This window comes from Gossypium hirsutum, chromosome A12 (assembly GCF_007990345.1).
Source record: "Gossypium hirsutum isolate 1008001.06 chromosome A12, Gossypium_hirsutum_v2.1, whole genome shotgun sequence".
In the NCBI taxonomy this organism is placed as follows: Eukaryota; Viridiplantae; Streptophyta; class Magnoliopsida; order Malvales; family Malvaceae; genus Gossypium; species Gossypium hirsutum.
In genome coordinates this window covers 13,572,227-13,589,002 of record NC_053435.1, presented here as the reverse complement: position 1 = coordinate 13,589,002, position 16,776 = coordinate 13,572,227, and the positions used below count along the sequence as shown (strand labels likewise).

Sequence of the window (16,776 nt, the reverse complement as noted above, 5' to 3'; positions counted from 1 at the left end):
GCTAAGGAATGCCTGGCATGAACCACGATTCCCTGACCTGTAGCCAGACGAGTCCTATTTGTGCTTGTTCAATTACAAACGCCAGGAGCCCCATTGCTTGCATCTTAACCAGGCTTCTCTATGCTGTATGTTGCTTGTTTAAATTGTCACCATTTTAAGACTTTTAAATTTTCAACTATCAAAACCTGAATTTACGAGTTCTGGCTTCTTTACAGGTTCAGGCAGAGACTTATCCTTAACTACAACTTTAATCCCTCTTAAATATTAATTTTTCAACAACATTTTAAAAAAAAATATTCATTTTAATACAAAATTTTCTTTTAGCTTTGGCCCTCCATCACACAAGAAAATTTTAATAACATGACAAGTGAGATTTGTCTCGATAGCAAAGAAGAGATTTTTATGTACAAAATTCACTGGTTCCATTCATCTATTATTTGTATGTTTCTTTGCTTCCTTTTCCATACAGAACAACAACGAAACAGTCACATTCACATTCACATACTTCCTGGTCATTCTGTGGCTGCCAACTACACTAATATGCGACATTTTTTTTTCTTTACACTTGAGATCTTTCTAGTTCTCTGTCTTCCATGCTTTATTATTGTATCACCAACTTTATTCCCTGCCTCCAACATCATCATCATCATTCCGTTGGAAGCCCATTCTGAGTCCACGCCGCGTACCCTCCGGCAATGTCAGTAACTGCAGTAAAGCCCTGCAAAAGGAATTAATTAATGGTACACAAGTTGTAATTAACTTTTACCCATCTTCTACATGTAGATTGAAGGATGATAAATTTTATGTTCTCACAGCAGCTAGAAGCTCGGTGGCTGCCATCAGAGACCGTTTCCCAAGTTGACATCCCTGCCATAACCACCCCATTTTTAACATCAAAATGGACATAGAAAAACAAAAAAGGGTTTTGAGTTAAATTAGAAACAGGAACCCACAACAATAATTTCATCATATTTTCCTAAATGTGATGATACTTCAGCTACAAAACTGGGGTTTTTTGCCATTCCTGCAAGCAAACAACAAAATTTCAGGAGCTAAATCAGTTGAAAGGCAAACGAAAATCTCATCAAGCCACGCTTGCCACCGTATTAAGCAACCAACCAACCTGATCCAACTTTGTACATGTAAGGGATGTTAATGGCCCCAGGGACATGCCCTGCACTGAACTCTTCAGGAGTCCTACAAAAATATCTCATCATGTGCTAATAATAATTGAAGCCATTTGCTCTGTAACAATTGGGAGTTTTTAAGATTCGATTAAAACAGAAAGAAGTACCTAACATCCAAATATCGATGCCCAGCTTGATGAAGCTCGTGTGCTACTCTTACAGGGACAGAAGTAGGAACTCCTGTTACATGCACATTTCCTCCAAGAACTGCCTTTGTACTTCACATGCAGAAAAAAAAAACACTAATCAAATTCAAGTAGTTTCCAAAATAGCAAAGGAAAGAAGAACAAAAAGTTTCACAGGGTGTCGTCCTTACCAGAAGCTCAACTTTCTGCGGACAACAGCTGTTGAACATGTCTGCGGGTTTACAGTAACTGGAAACATGCCCCTGAAGACAAGAGACTTGTGGTGGAGATCTGGAGAAGAAAGAGGTGAAGGAAGGAAAGAGAGGGCGAAGGAAGAAGATGAAGAAAGAAGTGAGGTTGCTTCCATGGTTGGTATGTGTGGGGAAGTTGCATTGGAATGTATAATGGGGGATTGGTTTTAAAGGTGAAAGGGTGATTGGGTAATTGATGAAATATGAGGTGAAAAGAGAGGGGAATGGATGCCACGAAAGGTTTGGCAGTTGAGTAATCGGTTGGAGGGTTCTTAGATAAATACAAAGGGATTGACATGGTGGCGATGACATATACCGACATTTGCAATTGCATGGATAAGTTTGAAACCGTCACCAAAAAGAAGTGGTGGTTTCTTTCATTTTCATATATTTTATCCCTTTGCACATATCTCAATGTCTGGCAGTCGCCTTGTACACGTGGGAATATCAACCCAAACTCCAATACCAGATTCTTCTCTCATTGGTTCACAATACAAGCCATCCAAAGGAGGCCACTAGCTAAACCCTAAATTATGAATAAAATCTTGAAAATTTCGTTTTAAAAAAATAAAATAATTTTATTCAAAAATCTCAACTTTCTAAGGCTCAAACCTAGAAGCACTAGTGCTAAAGGGGTTGGATCCCATTAGGCCTCCATCTTGAATGAGTTAGTCATCTTAAATATGTAGTAGGCCCAAATAAGAATACTTTATCATTATATGCTTTGTTGTACCAAAACTTTGCTTTCTTTTGGATGAAATGAAATTATCAAAAAACAAACGAGTGCCACTCGTATACAAATCAAATAAGACCGATTTACCAATCCACCCACCCCGAAGAAATCAAAGCTTTTCCGGAAAATAGGAAAGTTTAGATAACAACATATATCCAAAAAAAAAAAAAGGATTTGAGTAAAAAAATAAAGCCCATTTAAAAAAAATGAAGTTTTTTTGGTTCGATTTTAATTTATAAAAAAATGTTATTTTTTTGTATTTTTTATTGTTTTACTGACATTTTATTATTATGTTACTACTATTTTGTTATTATTATTTGGATATTATATAATTTTTATTTTATTGTTAATTTTACTACTATGTTAAAGACATTTGCTTGCCAAGTTACATCTATATTAGCGTTATTAAGTATACATTTTTAAAATTTATTTTCAATTTGTTGAAAAATATTTATTTTAATGTTTTTAATGTTTTTAATATATTATGTTTTTAAAATTATATAAAAAATTTAAGATGAGCAGACCAAACTGAATCTAAATTTTAACATTTTTATATAATTGAACTTAATAAATTTTAAAATCTTTCTTTTAACTGAATCCAAACATATTGATCTAGCTTAAAATTTTTTCAATGCTTAACCAAAACCCAATTCTACTTGATACATGAATATATCTATTACCATCAAATGCTCAATTCAAGCACAAACACCCCAAATGCACGAGAAAACAAAAAAAAAATTGATGTCTTGCTATATATGTAATCAATTTCTCTTTTTTCAACACCACCCAAGAGTTAAAATCATCACAAAAATTATTTTCTTTTTATAAGATTAAAAAGTTTTTAGATTTGATCAATTTATATAAATAAATTTTATACTTTTCGGGCATATAAACAAGATTTTAACATAAAGTAGACCTTGATCTATACTTAATTTGAGAATTTTTTTTATCTTAAGTAGTTCTTAAAAATTTTATTTTACAGTATGTTTTGATTCAAAATATAATTCACCATTAAAAAAATCTGACACTTCGGATAAATAAAAGCACCACATGTAATATAATTTGAATATTTCATTATTAAAGTGGCTTTTATATTATTCAAATGATAATAAAATCAAATTTTAAGAATATGTTTCATAAAAAATTGGTAAAAACAAAAAAAAATACATTTATTAATTTTCATTACCAAACTCTTAAACTTTTTTCATCAAATGAGTATCTTGGATAATCAGATGAAACACTTGGATCTATATCATACGATCTTCTCTCAATAGGCTCTCCAATGGAAATCCAGTTTACCCACCACCATTTTTCATCTTTTTAAGCATATGTTTTTGCCTCCATTGTTGGAAATTTCTTGTTGAAATTTGAAGCAATAGACAAAAAACTCTTTGCAATCTTCTTTGTTTGCAAATCGTCATCCCTATGATCCTTTATGGGCTTTTAACTCCTCTTCTTCCGCAATTTCTTTAACTTTTTTTCTTCATTTTTCTCTTCTTTTTTTGCTTTTTGAACCTTGAACAACACATGAAGATGAGTCGTGCTTGAAGCTTACTACCATGAAAATGGGAAACTTTTTGCCATTAAAAAAAAGAAATGTAATTAGGTGATTATTTAGTGCGAAAAGGTCGAAGGAGAGTTGTTAGGGGAAGATATTGGCGTACGAATTAGAGCTTTATATTTTTTTTCTAGGGAAATTTTAAGTTTAAAACAACATGTAGCTATTACAGTCCATCAGTGGGCAATGCACCCAAGGGTGTGAAGCAGGCCACCTAAGTGCAGGAGTTAGCACATGGATGTGGACAAATGCCACTAAAGGCGTGAATGATCACCAAGGGTCCAAGGCGGCCCCCTCAGGTAATGAAAAATGAGCCCAATTCGAGTGGAAGGTGTCCAACGGTTTCCATATGGTTCTGAAAAGATTTAGAACGTGCGAGAAGGTCTCGGAAGCCCCCAAAAAGGCTCTAAAAGTTCTAAGAAGGGCCGGATCCCTATAGAATCGAGTAGAAGGTTTCAAAAGTTTTAAAATTTATTTTACTTGGGTCTTATCCGATGTACTGTTAGTCTTGATAATTATATTTATATCTCTATCTTTTATAAGTCATCTACTTCGATTACCAAGACAATGTATCTCTGTAATTGGATTTGATAGATGATATCATAGTCTTTTAATCATTTTGCTCAATTTCGATTAGACTATAGACCATTTAGATTATCTACTAATATAAATTATTTACTTATTTTATTTTTCCTAAATTTTGGTAATCAAGATTATTCAGAATTTACAAATACCTTGTTAAAAGTAGGTCGGGCCCATGCGAACATGTATATTTTATGAAAATATCTTGAACCCCTTTAGTAACAATTATGGCTTCTCTTTTGCTTCTCGTATTATGACTAATCATATAATACAACTTAATATTAGTTAAATGTTAGATAATCAATAAATTAATATTTGCTTTCATTTTACTTTGTGTGCAAAAACTATTGAAGACATTATATAAAAGATATTAATAAGAATGATGAAATTTACAATTTATTTGAAAAATAACAAGTACATTTGGCAATATTACTATACTAGATCCCAACAAAAGTTTAGGTGTCTGAGAATGAAAATGAAGAAATGAAAATTTTGTTTTTACCAATTTTCTATAGATTACTTTTAAAGCTCCATTTACTATCATTTTTTTTATCTCAATAATATAAAAGCCACCTCAGTGATGACATGATCAAATTATGTCACGTGTCACAATTTTATTTATTAAAAGTGTCACATGTCTTTTTAAAGCGGTTACATTTTGAGCCAAAACATGTGATGTAATAAAACTCTAGGGACTACTTATGACTAAAAAGACTTTAAGCAAAAATTTGGAATCAGAGTATAGTTTAAGGACCATTTTACTATTAGAGTACATTTGGTTCAAGGAATGTAAGACTACTTTGGTAATAAAATCATGACAATGTTAGATTTGAGGTATAATGTTTACTATTAGTGTGCATTTGGTTCAAGGAATGTAAGACTACTTCGGTAATAAATTTTTGACAATGTTAGATTCGAGGTATAATGTCGGTTATATTACACAACCCTATTTAATTCATTTGGTTGAAATGTTAATTTTGGTGTTTGGTTGATAGAAGGCTTAAATGAAAAATTAGCTCCCTAACCATAGCGCTTTTCCCACTAATGTACTTAAACTTTTTTTGTCAAAATGTTAACAAAATTATAATTTTATTACACAAAATGATCCAATTGTCACTTCAATTTTAAAAAGTTCTTTTAGACAATCATATTTTATAATAAGGACTAAATTGACTAAAAACTATACACATGAAGGTATAAAAAAGTTAGTCTTTTTTATAATTGCAAATTGGACGAAAGGATAAAAATTTTTTAAATAAAAGCGTACAGGAATTCAATTTTAAAAAGTTCTTTTCGATAATCATATTGTATAATAAGGACTAAATTGACTAAAAACTATATACATTAAGGTATAAAAAAGTTAGTCTTTTTTATAATTGCAAATTGGATGAAAGGATCAAAATTTTTTAAATAAAAGAGTACAGGAATTCAATGTCTTAAGGTTAAAATACAAGGACTAAATTTTAAATTTCAAAAGAGTACATGAACTTTTGACAGAGTTAAGCCAAAAGATTAACTTACAATTAAATTAACAATTATACATTTTTAAATTATTACATCAAATTAATTAATGTAAGATGTTATAATATCCATATTTTAAATAATTTACATGTAAATTTATGTAGATAAATTTAAAATAGAGAACAATTATAGGTTTATTTTTATTGATATTGTGTTTTAAATTTTTATTCATACTAGAAAATGAGCCGCGTGATGCTGCGACATTTGTTAGTTAATTTGTATTAAGATTTTTGAATAATATGTACCATGATAGAAGATAAATTAAAAGTTACATGATCCCAAAAGAAAAGAGTTTTCATTTTAAAAGTAGTCCATCACAAAAACACTATATAATTAAAAAAGCTTTCAAGTATGTATTATAGTAGATGGGAATCAAACAATTTTATTTACATCAAAGGTTTGTTTGATTCCCTTTACAAAAGAGAGGGAAAAAGTGATTCATTAGTCATAAGCCCTGCTTTCAAAATATTTTCAAATTTGTAAAAGTAACTTGATTTGTCACTTCAATCTTTACTACTAGTACTTATACCGGATCAAATTTTGTTGCCTTGCCCCTGGTGGTAATCATATTAATGGTACATTTTATAAGGTTAGTTCTCTTGAAACTTGTTTGGTAACCGGTGATGATGAGATATCTTATAAATACCAATTTCGTATGTTTGTGTAGCATGTGTAGGAGAACTGAGATGTTTGCTTGTATTTTTGGATTGTGATGGTGATTTTGGTTGCAGTGCTTTGCGTTTCCTTTTCCTATTATCATCACAATCGAACAATTTGAAGCTGATTGTATTAGCCCAGTTAGACCAACTTGAAATGTTCTAGTTTCTCCTTTAAGTTGTGAGATTGGTGCAGGTAAGACCATTTTGTTGTCATTGCTAACATTAATTAATTCTAGAACAGTTGTTTCCCAAAAACAACATCAAATTTTCCAGTTGCATCTTTAATCATCAAATTCAATTTACAACTGTAAACCAAATTTCTTAATATCATATTATTGTTAGGATAAAATAATAATTCAATAGTTATTTTTTTTTCAAGTAAAATTAGGGGAAACTTAGTTAAGGTGTAGTGTTTCTTACCATGTTGTTGAGGGCATCGAAATTTTCCAGGAAAGAATCATAAAGAGGTACCACATTGGTTGCATGCATTATGATACTAGTCATATAGAGCTTTTAAATTTGTTATTGAAGCAGTTAATTTGAACCTTCCATTCTAGATTACAATCATAATGGTTATTATGAAAAATAGAACGTCGATAATGACAATGCATCTCAAAGAAAAAGAGAGAAAAAATAAAGAACACAGATTTTTGGGTGAAAACCCTTTTGGAAAAAAACCACGAGCAAAGGAGAAGATAATTCACTATATCGAATTCGATGATTACAAGAGGAGTAGACTATGTCTATTTATAGGCTTGTAAAACCATATTCTAATAGGAGTGTAGTAAGATTGAAACACCTTATTCTAATCAATATCAAATAGATGGAGTTTAATAAGGTTTAAAAAACTTTATTCTAAAAATAAAATAAAAGAAGTGTAGTTCTATATGGATTTTACTTTTATTTTATTTTACCACTGTATTTTATTTAAATAAGGATTCGGGTCACTCAATTCTAACAATCTCCACCTTGACACGAATTCTCAATGAACAAGTTCTTCATCGCGAACTCTCAACGAACAAGTTTTCCACCTCTTCTATAAAACCCTTTAAGGGTTTAACTTCAACAATGAACACCAACCAAGTCTAAGCAATGCTCAAACTTGGTTATAGAAAGTGACTTAGTTATCATATATACAGGATTTTCATGAGTACTAATTTTGCTCACAACAATATCACCACGAGCAATAGTATCACGAACAAAATGATACCAAACATTAATGTGCTTTGTTCTCTTATGAAACATTTGGTCTTTTGTAAGGAAGATGGCATTTTGACTGTCACAAAATACTATGCTGATTTGGAAGTCTTTATTGAGTTCATTAAAAATTCCTTTCAACCAAATGGCTTCTTTACAAGCCTCGATAATTGACATGTGCTCAGCTTTAGTGGTAGATAAAGCAACTGTAGTTTGCAAAATGGTTTTCTAGCTGATTGCACAACCTCTGATTATAAAGACATAACCTGTGAGAGATCTTCTTCTATTAAGGTCTCTAGCAAAACTAGCATCAACATACCCAATGACTCCATCTCTAGTTCTTCCAAATTGTAAGCAAACATCAGTAGTACCTCGTAAATATCTTAAAATCCACTGAACTAATTTTTAGTATTTTTTATCGAGATTCGCCATGTATCTACTAACTGCACTAACTATATATGATAAATTTGGACGTGAATAAACCATAGCATACATGAGAGATCCCACTGCACTAGAATATGGAACGTGTGACATGTACTTAATCTCATCATCTGATTGTGGAGACAAAGCTGATGAAAGTTTGAAATGAGCTGCTAAAGAAGTACTAATTGGTTTAGTACTCTGCATATTGAACCTGCAAAAAACTTTCTCAATGTACCCCTTCTGACTTAGGTACAATTTACTTACTTTTCTATCTCTGAGAATCTCCATACCAAGTATTTTTTTTACTGGTCCCAAATCTTTCATCTCAAAATTTTCACTTAGTTGGGCTTTGACCTTCTTATCTCTCCTTTATCTTTCGCTGCTATCAATATGTTATCAACATAAAGGAGTAGATACACAAAAAAATCATCATTGTTTATCTTAAAGTAAACACAACTGTCAAAGCTACTTCTTTTGAAATTATGAGAAGCCATAAAGGAATCAAACCTCTTATACCATTGTCTTGCTAACTGTTTCAAACCGTAAAGGGACTTTTTCAGCAAGCAAACATAGTCCTCTTTTTTCTGAGACTGTAAAACCCTCTAGTTGTTGCATGTAAATATCATCCTCAAGTTTTTCATTCAAAAATACAGTTTTTACATCTAATTGCTGAAGCTCCAAATCATACATGGCCACAATACCAAGCAAAGCTCGAATTGAACTATGCTTCATAATTAGGGAGAACACATCTGTGAAGTCCACACCTGGAATTTGACTGTAACCTTTTCAACAAGCCTTGCTTTATATATGGGTTCTTCAACTCCTGAAGTTCCTTCTTTCTTTCTGAACACCCATTCACAACGAACAACCTTTTTACCTTTAAAAAGTTTCACAAGATCCCATGTTCTGTTTTAGTGAAGTGATTCCATCTCTTTTTGTATAGCAAACATCCACTTTTTTGAGTCTTCACAGCTAACAGCTTCAAAATATTTAGATGGCTCTTGGTTTGCATCTATATCTTCAGCCACATTTAAAGCATAAGAAACTAGATCAGCCTCGGCATACTTCTTTGAAGGTTTAATTTCTTTTCTAGTTCTATTTTTGGTGACAGAGTATTGAGGTGAAGAAACAACTCTATTCTGAATTTTTGTACTGGCTTGAGGAGTCGACTTATTGTAAATTCTGGATTAATCTGATGTTCCACCTACTTTTGATGTTCTTTATTGGAATAGTCTTTAAGAGATAAGTTAGGTAGCATAGCAGTTTCATCAAAAACAACATCTCTGCTAATCAAAACTTTTCTATTTTCAGGACACCATAACTTATACCCTTTTACACCAACTTTATAACCAATAAAAACACATTTAATAGATTTTGGTTCTAATTTTCCATTATCAACATGAGCATACGTAGGATACCCAAAGATCTTTAAATCAAAATTATTAGCAGGATTACCAAACCATACCTTTTATGGAGTCTTTTTCTCAATGGCAGTGCATGGAGATCGGTTGATCAAAAAATATGTAGTAGAGGCTGCTTCGGCCCAAAATGACCTTGGTAAGTTGCATTCGACAACATAGATCGAACTTTCTCCATGATCGTTCTGTTCATTCGTTCTGCAACGCTGTTTTCTTGTGGAGTATAATGAATTGTCAAGTGTCTCACGATCCCTTCTGACTTGCATAGTTCATTAAACTTATCAAAACAGAACTTTAAGCTATTGTCTGTGCAGAGGTATTTTACTTTTTTTTGCTTCTATTTTTCAATCATAATTTTCCAAGACTTAAATGCGAAAACACATCGCTTTTTTGCTTCAAGAAGACGCCTAAACTTTTCTGAAAAAATCATTAATAAAAGTTAACATATAATTTTCCACCTCTCGAAGGCACTCTAGATGCCCACAGATCAGAATGAATATACTCCAATGTTCCCTTCGTGTTATGGATTCCTTTAGTGAACCGAACTCTCTTTTGCTTCCCAAAAATGCAATGCTTATAGAACTTCAGTTTGCCAATTCCTTACCCATCAAGAAGTCCTATTTTGCTCAATTCTGCCATGCCATTCTCACTCATATGCCCTAGGCACATATGCCAAAGTTTAGTAATATCATCATCTGAGCTGTCAGTAACAGTAGAACCCTGCAAAACATATAACTTGGCAGTCTTTCTGTGCCCTTTTATCACGGGAACCTTTAGAAATATTCAAAACTCCACTTTCAGCTGTGTATTTGTACCCTTTTGAATCAAAAGTACTCAACGAAATTAAATTTCTCTTCAATTCTGGAACATATCACACGTCACTAAGTGTTCTGACAACTCCGTGAAACATTTTAACTTTAATCGTTCCAACACCTGTAATTTTACATGAAGCATTATTTCCTATCAAAACAACATCTTCAGACACTATTTCATAAGTTATAAACTAATCCCAATTGGGACTCATGTGAAAGGTGCAGCCCTAATTAAGGATCCACTCATCGCTCACTTTAGAATTGTTGACAGAAGTGACTAGAAGTTCACCATCGCTGTCGTCTTCTACAACATTTGTTTTACTATATTTTTCTGTTGTTTTCCCTTTTGATTCGTAGCCTCTCTTTTGATCTTATTTTATAGTTTGTAACACTCAGATTTAATGTGTCATTTCTTCTTGCAGAAGTTACAAGTTTCATAATCATGAAGATTCTGCTCCTATGTCCTTTCATAATCATCATTAGCATTTTGATCTTGTCTCCCACAAATAATGAGACATTCTCCTTGAAATTCAGGTTTAACCACTAGATACTTCATCTTATCATGTGAAGTCAAAGAATCATAAATCTCATCAACTGTGAGAGACCTGCGGCTATATAAAATTGTGTCTCTAAAGGTTGAATAAGACGGGGACAACGAACAAAGTAGAATCAACCTTAGATCTTTCTTATCATATTAAACCTCCATGGCCTTTAAGTTTGAGAGAATTTCTTTAAGCATTGTTAAAAGTTCGTGCACAGATGCACCTTCCTCCAAACGATGAGCATAAAGACGCTGCTTTATATGCAACTTGCTGGTTAGAGTTTTCGACATATATATTTGTTCTATCCTCTTCTATAATATAGCGACGGTCTTTTCATTTATCACATCCTGCAAAATTTGGTTAGACAAATGCAGATGTAACTGTGTTAACGCCTTTCGATCTTTACATTTCTTCTCTTCCTTCGTCAATGTCAAAGATATTTTATCTATCCGTAGCAGGGCATCCTCTAGATCCATCTGTGCAAGAACTGCCTGCATCTTTATCTACCATAATGCGAATCTAGTATTGCGATCTAATAGTGGAATTTCATACTTCAAAGATACCATTACCGTGATCGAGATGAACAACCTGGAAGCTCAGATATCAATTTGTGAAAAATAGAGCGTTAATAATGACAATGTATCGCAAAGAAAAAGAGAAAGAAAAAATAAAGAACATACAGATTTTTACGTGGAAACCCTTTCAGGATAAAAACCACTGGCAGATGAGAAGATAATTCACTATGTCGAATTTGAATAATTACAAGAGGAGTAGACTATGTCTATTTATAAACTTGTAAAACCATATTCTAATAGGAGTATAGTAAGATTAAAACACCCTATTTTAATCAATATCAAATAGATGAAGTTTAATAAGATTTAAAAAACCTTATTCTAAAAATAAAATAAAAGAAGTGTAGTTCTATATGAATTTTACTTTATTTTATTTTACCACTATATTTTATTTAAATAATGATTCGTGTCACTCAATTCTAACAGTTATTATGTTTTTGATTTTTTTATCTTATTTATATAAATGAAACGATATGATATTATTTGAGTTACCTTGGTTATTGTTGGATTGGTATTGTGTAGTTCAACATTGTTGTATATTTGACTTGTAGTTGTTCGGTATTGTTCTCTTGTTGAATGTATTGGACATTGATTGGTTCATTTTTGTACCTGTAATATTGTTAGTAAACAAATTAGGAATGCATTATGTACATTAGCTAAATATACCAGTTATTTTGCACCTATTTTTTAGTTCAATAGTTTCTAGGATGTCAATATCTCAGTATATTTTTTTATGTTGAGCTTGAGGTAACATAGAGAACCCCTACAACACCATTTTATTTGTTGTTTTTATTGATTTTAATTAGTAAACAAAATACTTTTGTGATAGAGAAGATTAACATTTATACAATTTAACTATCAATAGATTCACAATATTGTTTCAGATTTGATTTTAATTTATTATTGATGCCAAGTCAGCATAGAGGATTAGTAGTTTGACCACTATTAAAGTTCACAATCATTATATTTTTAAGATTTAGTAATTGTAATTGATGAGAATAATTACATAATGAAAGTTTATTGCTAGAAATTGAGTTTAAGAGTACTTACTGAACATCTTGAATGTAAATGTCACATTTTTGTACTTCATCTATTCTGTTGTTTAATTGAAATCTTGTTATGAAGGTCAGAATTTCGATTACATCTATAAAAAATTAATTATTCAAAATTTGTTAGTAATAAAAGTGAAAGAAGTTATTAGTTATAATAAGAAAGCATAATTGCAATTGAAATTTGTAAATTTTATCAAAGAGCTGGTTGTAAGGTGTGAAATTGAAATGATGTTAAATCCTATTGGATTTTTTCAATGATTGTAGTCCATTGAAAACTAATTAATAGTTTCACAAACTATTGGTTCATCACTTTGAATGCAGTGGTAGCCTCCGTCGCTATCTCCAATTTTGTTCTTTTTTATTGTTGGAGAATTTGAGTAGAGACAATAGATTCGGAGATGATATGGAATTAAAATAGTAAACTTCAAGGCGCTGGTGACACTTTCCAAAAAGAACAATTTTCCCCTACACAAAGATGTTAGAGAGTTGAGACAAAGGTCCTCTCAGGATACAACAAAGTTTTTTGATTTCCTTTGATTGGCAAACTCGAAGAATTCCCTAACTTTTAGTATAATTTTTGAAATTGAATTGATTGTAATAATTATATTTTTACCACCATATTCTCTCTATTTATATGCACTCAATGGACACTATTGAATAGCCACAACCCTTCGTATTGGACATACTTTTTTTAAAAAAAATGTCTCATGGAAATCAAATGTATTCATTGGATCAATGAGTCATCACTTTCTAATCCGAGTAAGTGCTAATGAATCACACTAAGTGATTCATTAATAATATCTAATGAACTTGCAATCTACAATTTCCAAAAACTTCATATTTCAAGATATATCCACAATATAGGTATGTTCTGATTTCATCAACTTCAGTATCTCGACTCAAGTTGTTTTGTATTGCAGTACTACTTTTTGCTTCCAAAATAGCTTTGGCTTTGTCTGGTCTTTTATTAATGTGTTTAAAAAATTTTTGATAGTTTTAGTCCAGCTACAAATTTCTACATTAATGCTTAACCAACAAATCCACATTATGAGGCACAATAAATCAATTATCTAGCTCAATTCCATTCTTGATTTCCACATGTTTGTTATCTCTGCTTCTATAAATCAGAAAATTATCATCGTTAATGATTGTTTTAGACTGGAGAGATGTTGGTGTTTTTGAATCGAGAAACCAGAACAAATATAATAAGAGATAAAATAAAAAAGAACACTTAACAGATGGAATAAACTACTTGTATATTCATCATCATTTTTCATTCCAAAAATTACAATATATATGAAAATTTCTTATAAGAAATCAATCAATCCCATTAAACATCTTGGGAAGGCAAAGATAAAACTTGTACACAAATTGATTAGGTAAAATTAGCAGCTAAAAACATAAAATCAATACTAACTCTGCTTGTTTCTAACAAGTTAACTTAAACAAACAGATTAAACAAAAACATCAATTTTAGCACATGCGAACCCTACACGCACTTCATCTGGGGGTTCGCCAAAACCCTTAATAGCTCACACTTTGATGAGCTAGCAACTTAGGTTGAGCTCGCATCTTTAACGAGGTCGCGCCTTTGGGAGAGCTCGCAGCTTTCTATGAGTTCACATCTTTCAATGAGCTTGCATCATTTGAGTTCACAAGTTTAGATGAGCTCACAACTTCGCAACCTGAGTTTGCCATTGCATGAATGGCCAATTCACAACAAGAGACTTTGGAAAAAAATTGGAACATTTTCCTTTACTCATACAAGGAGTTGTTACATATGCAGCACCACAAGGTCCATGGAGCATAAATTCTTTCACTGCATGATGACCAATCCTATCACTATATTTATCTGGAATTTCAACTGATATGATTTTATCAATGTCAGTTGCAATCTTGATTTGTTATCTTGATGCAGTCAAAATAATAAATGTGCATGTGGAAGCCCACATTTTTGGAATTCGATCATATATGTAGCTGTCAAAAATTGAAGATAACTATAAACAACTATAAAAAGATGTTGATAAAAAAAAAGAAAGTTTCATAAGTTTTGCATATTACCAGCTAGAACTAATCCAAAATGTTTCTTCTTTATTATGTCTTGCATGAAGAGCCACAGTTTTAGTCTGAAAATTCTTGACACTATATCTAGTCTATCCTCAGCTCGTTGTCCTGGTATTTGGCTTTGTAGGTAAATATGATGAACAAATCAGGATATATGTAGTACCCACAAATTGCCATTGCATCTTGATAATTCTGAAATGGATACTGTGGACCCCTGTGAATGTAGCAGGTAAAATTATTCTTTTTCTAATTGAGTTTCCTCGAGTGTTTCAATTGTTCATTGGGGAAAAAACAAAATTATTGAAAGGTTTTTGGAAGGTTTTCTTTTTCTTTTTTAGGGGGTCAATGGATTGTGAAAGTTTGAGGAATTCCTTGGTAGCATGAAGCTAATCTGCTATCATGCACTTAGGTTTGTACTAATTGAAACAAAAAAAAGGGGGAATAGGGGAGTGATTCACTTATAGTTGAGCTTGCATTTTTGATGAGGTCGCGTATCTAGGAGAGCTCGCAGCTTTTGATGAGCTCATATCTTTCAATGAGTTTGCAAGTTTAGATGAGCTCACAGCTTCAAAAACTGAGTTCGCCATTGGATGAATGGCCACTTTGCAACAAGAGACTTTCGAAAAAAATTAGGAACGTTTTCCTTTACTCGTATAAGGAGTTGCTGCATATGCAACACTAAAAGGTCCATGGATCATAAATTCTTTCACTCCATGATGACCAATTTTGTTACTATATTGATCTGGAATTAGTTGATATGATTTTATCAATGTCAACTGCAGTCTTGCGTTTGTTATCCGGATGTAGCCAAAACCATAAATGTGTATGTGGAAGGCTACGTTTTTGGAATTCGTTTGTATATGTAGTTGTCAAAAATTGGAGATAACTATAAACAAATACAAAAAGATGTTAATAAGAAAGGAAGTATCATAAGTTTTGCAAATTACCAACTAAAACTAATTCAAAATGTTTCTTCTTTGTTATGTCTTGCATGAAGAGCCGCAATTTTAGTCTAAAAACCCTTGACACTATATCTCGTCTATCCTCAGATTGTTAGTATTTAGCATTGTAGGTAAATGTGATGAACAAATTAGGATATTTGTAGTACCCATAAATTGCCATTGTGTCTTGATAATTCTGAAATGGATACCGTAGACCCCTGTGAATGTAGCAGGTAGAATTATTCTTTTTCGTATTGAGTTTACTTGAGTGTCTCAATTGTTTACTGGGGAAAAACAACACAATTATTGAAAGGTTTTTGGAAGGTTTTTTATTTTTTGGAAGGTAAATTTTTTGGGGGGAGGAAGGGGCGACCAATGGACTGTGAAAGTTTGAGGAACTCCTTGGCAACATAAAGATAATCTGCTATCATGCTCTTAGAATCTTGCTAATCGAAACAAAAAAAAAGGGGGGGATAGGGGAGTGATTCACTTATAGGGGTGTAACACTTAAAAAATTGGGTTTACACCATTCTGTAATATTTTTATATGATTGATATTTTAACAATTCAACTTTTATATTTTATGTTTTATTCATATAGATCATGTATGTCAAATTTGACATAAATTTAGAATAATTAACTATTCGTTTTATGTAAAAAAAAAACTTTCAACTGTTAAATATATAAAAATATTTTTGATAAATTCAATAGTTTTATTATTAAAGTATTAATAGTATAAAAAGTTACAAAATAATCTGAAAGCACTCTAATTTTGAAGGTGTATAAGTAGATCATTCTATTTTTATAAATTATTAAATAAATTTAATATATTATAATGATAAAATCATCCCACTATTAATATTAGAATGTATATAATAGTTAAAAAATATATATTTCAAAGATTTGCTATAGGCTTGAATCGGATTGAATCGATCGATTGAATCGGTTGAACAGAGAACAAATCAGAGAATCGGTTCGAAAAGTGATTTTGAACTAATTAAACTGGAAATTGATACAAATTAATTGAAGTGACTAAAAAATTGGTTGAATCGATAGTTGAACAGACGATTAAATCAAATTTTTTAATTTAAATTATTTTAATAATTTTTTAATTAAATTGATAAGATCGACAAACCGATA

At 31.6% G+C, this 16,776-nt stretch overlaps 1 protein-coding gene across 1 annotated transcript; it reads right to left on the bottom strand.

Moving 5' to 3' along the window:
- Window positions 1-405: 405 nt before the first annotated feature.
- On the bottom strand, window positions 406-2,219 carry LOC121211300 (thiosulfate sulfurtransferase 16, chloroplastic). Its single transcript, XM_041083973.1, has 6 exons — window positions 1,504-2,219; window positions 1,295-1,405; window positions 1,124-1,197; window positions 954-1,024; window positions 814-867; window positions 406-718 (listed from the first exon to the last, which is right to left on the bottom strand). The coding sequence occupies exons 1-6, from the start codon at window positions 1,677-1,679 to the stop codon at window positions 647-649; spliced, it is 558 nt and encodes a 185-aa protein (XP_040939907.1). The 5' UTR covers window positions 1,680-2,219; the 3' UTR covers window positions 406-646.
- Between the last annotated feature and the right edge of the window lie 14,557 nt (window positions 2,220-16,776).

Coding starts and splice junctions, on each gene's coding strand:
- LOC121211300 (XM_041083973.1), bottom strand. CDS start 1,679: ATGGAAGCAACCTCACTTCTTTCTTCATCTTCTTCCTTCGCCCTCTCT. Junction 1,406..1,503: donor CGCAGAAAGTTGAGCTTCTG/GTAAGGACGACA, acceptor CTGCATGTGAAG/TACAAAGGCAGTTCTTGGAG. Junction 1,025..1,123: donor CATGTACAAAGTTGGATCAG/GTTGGTTGGTTG, acceptor GTTTGCTTGCAG/GAATGGCAAAAAACCCCAGT.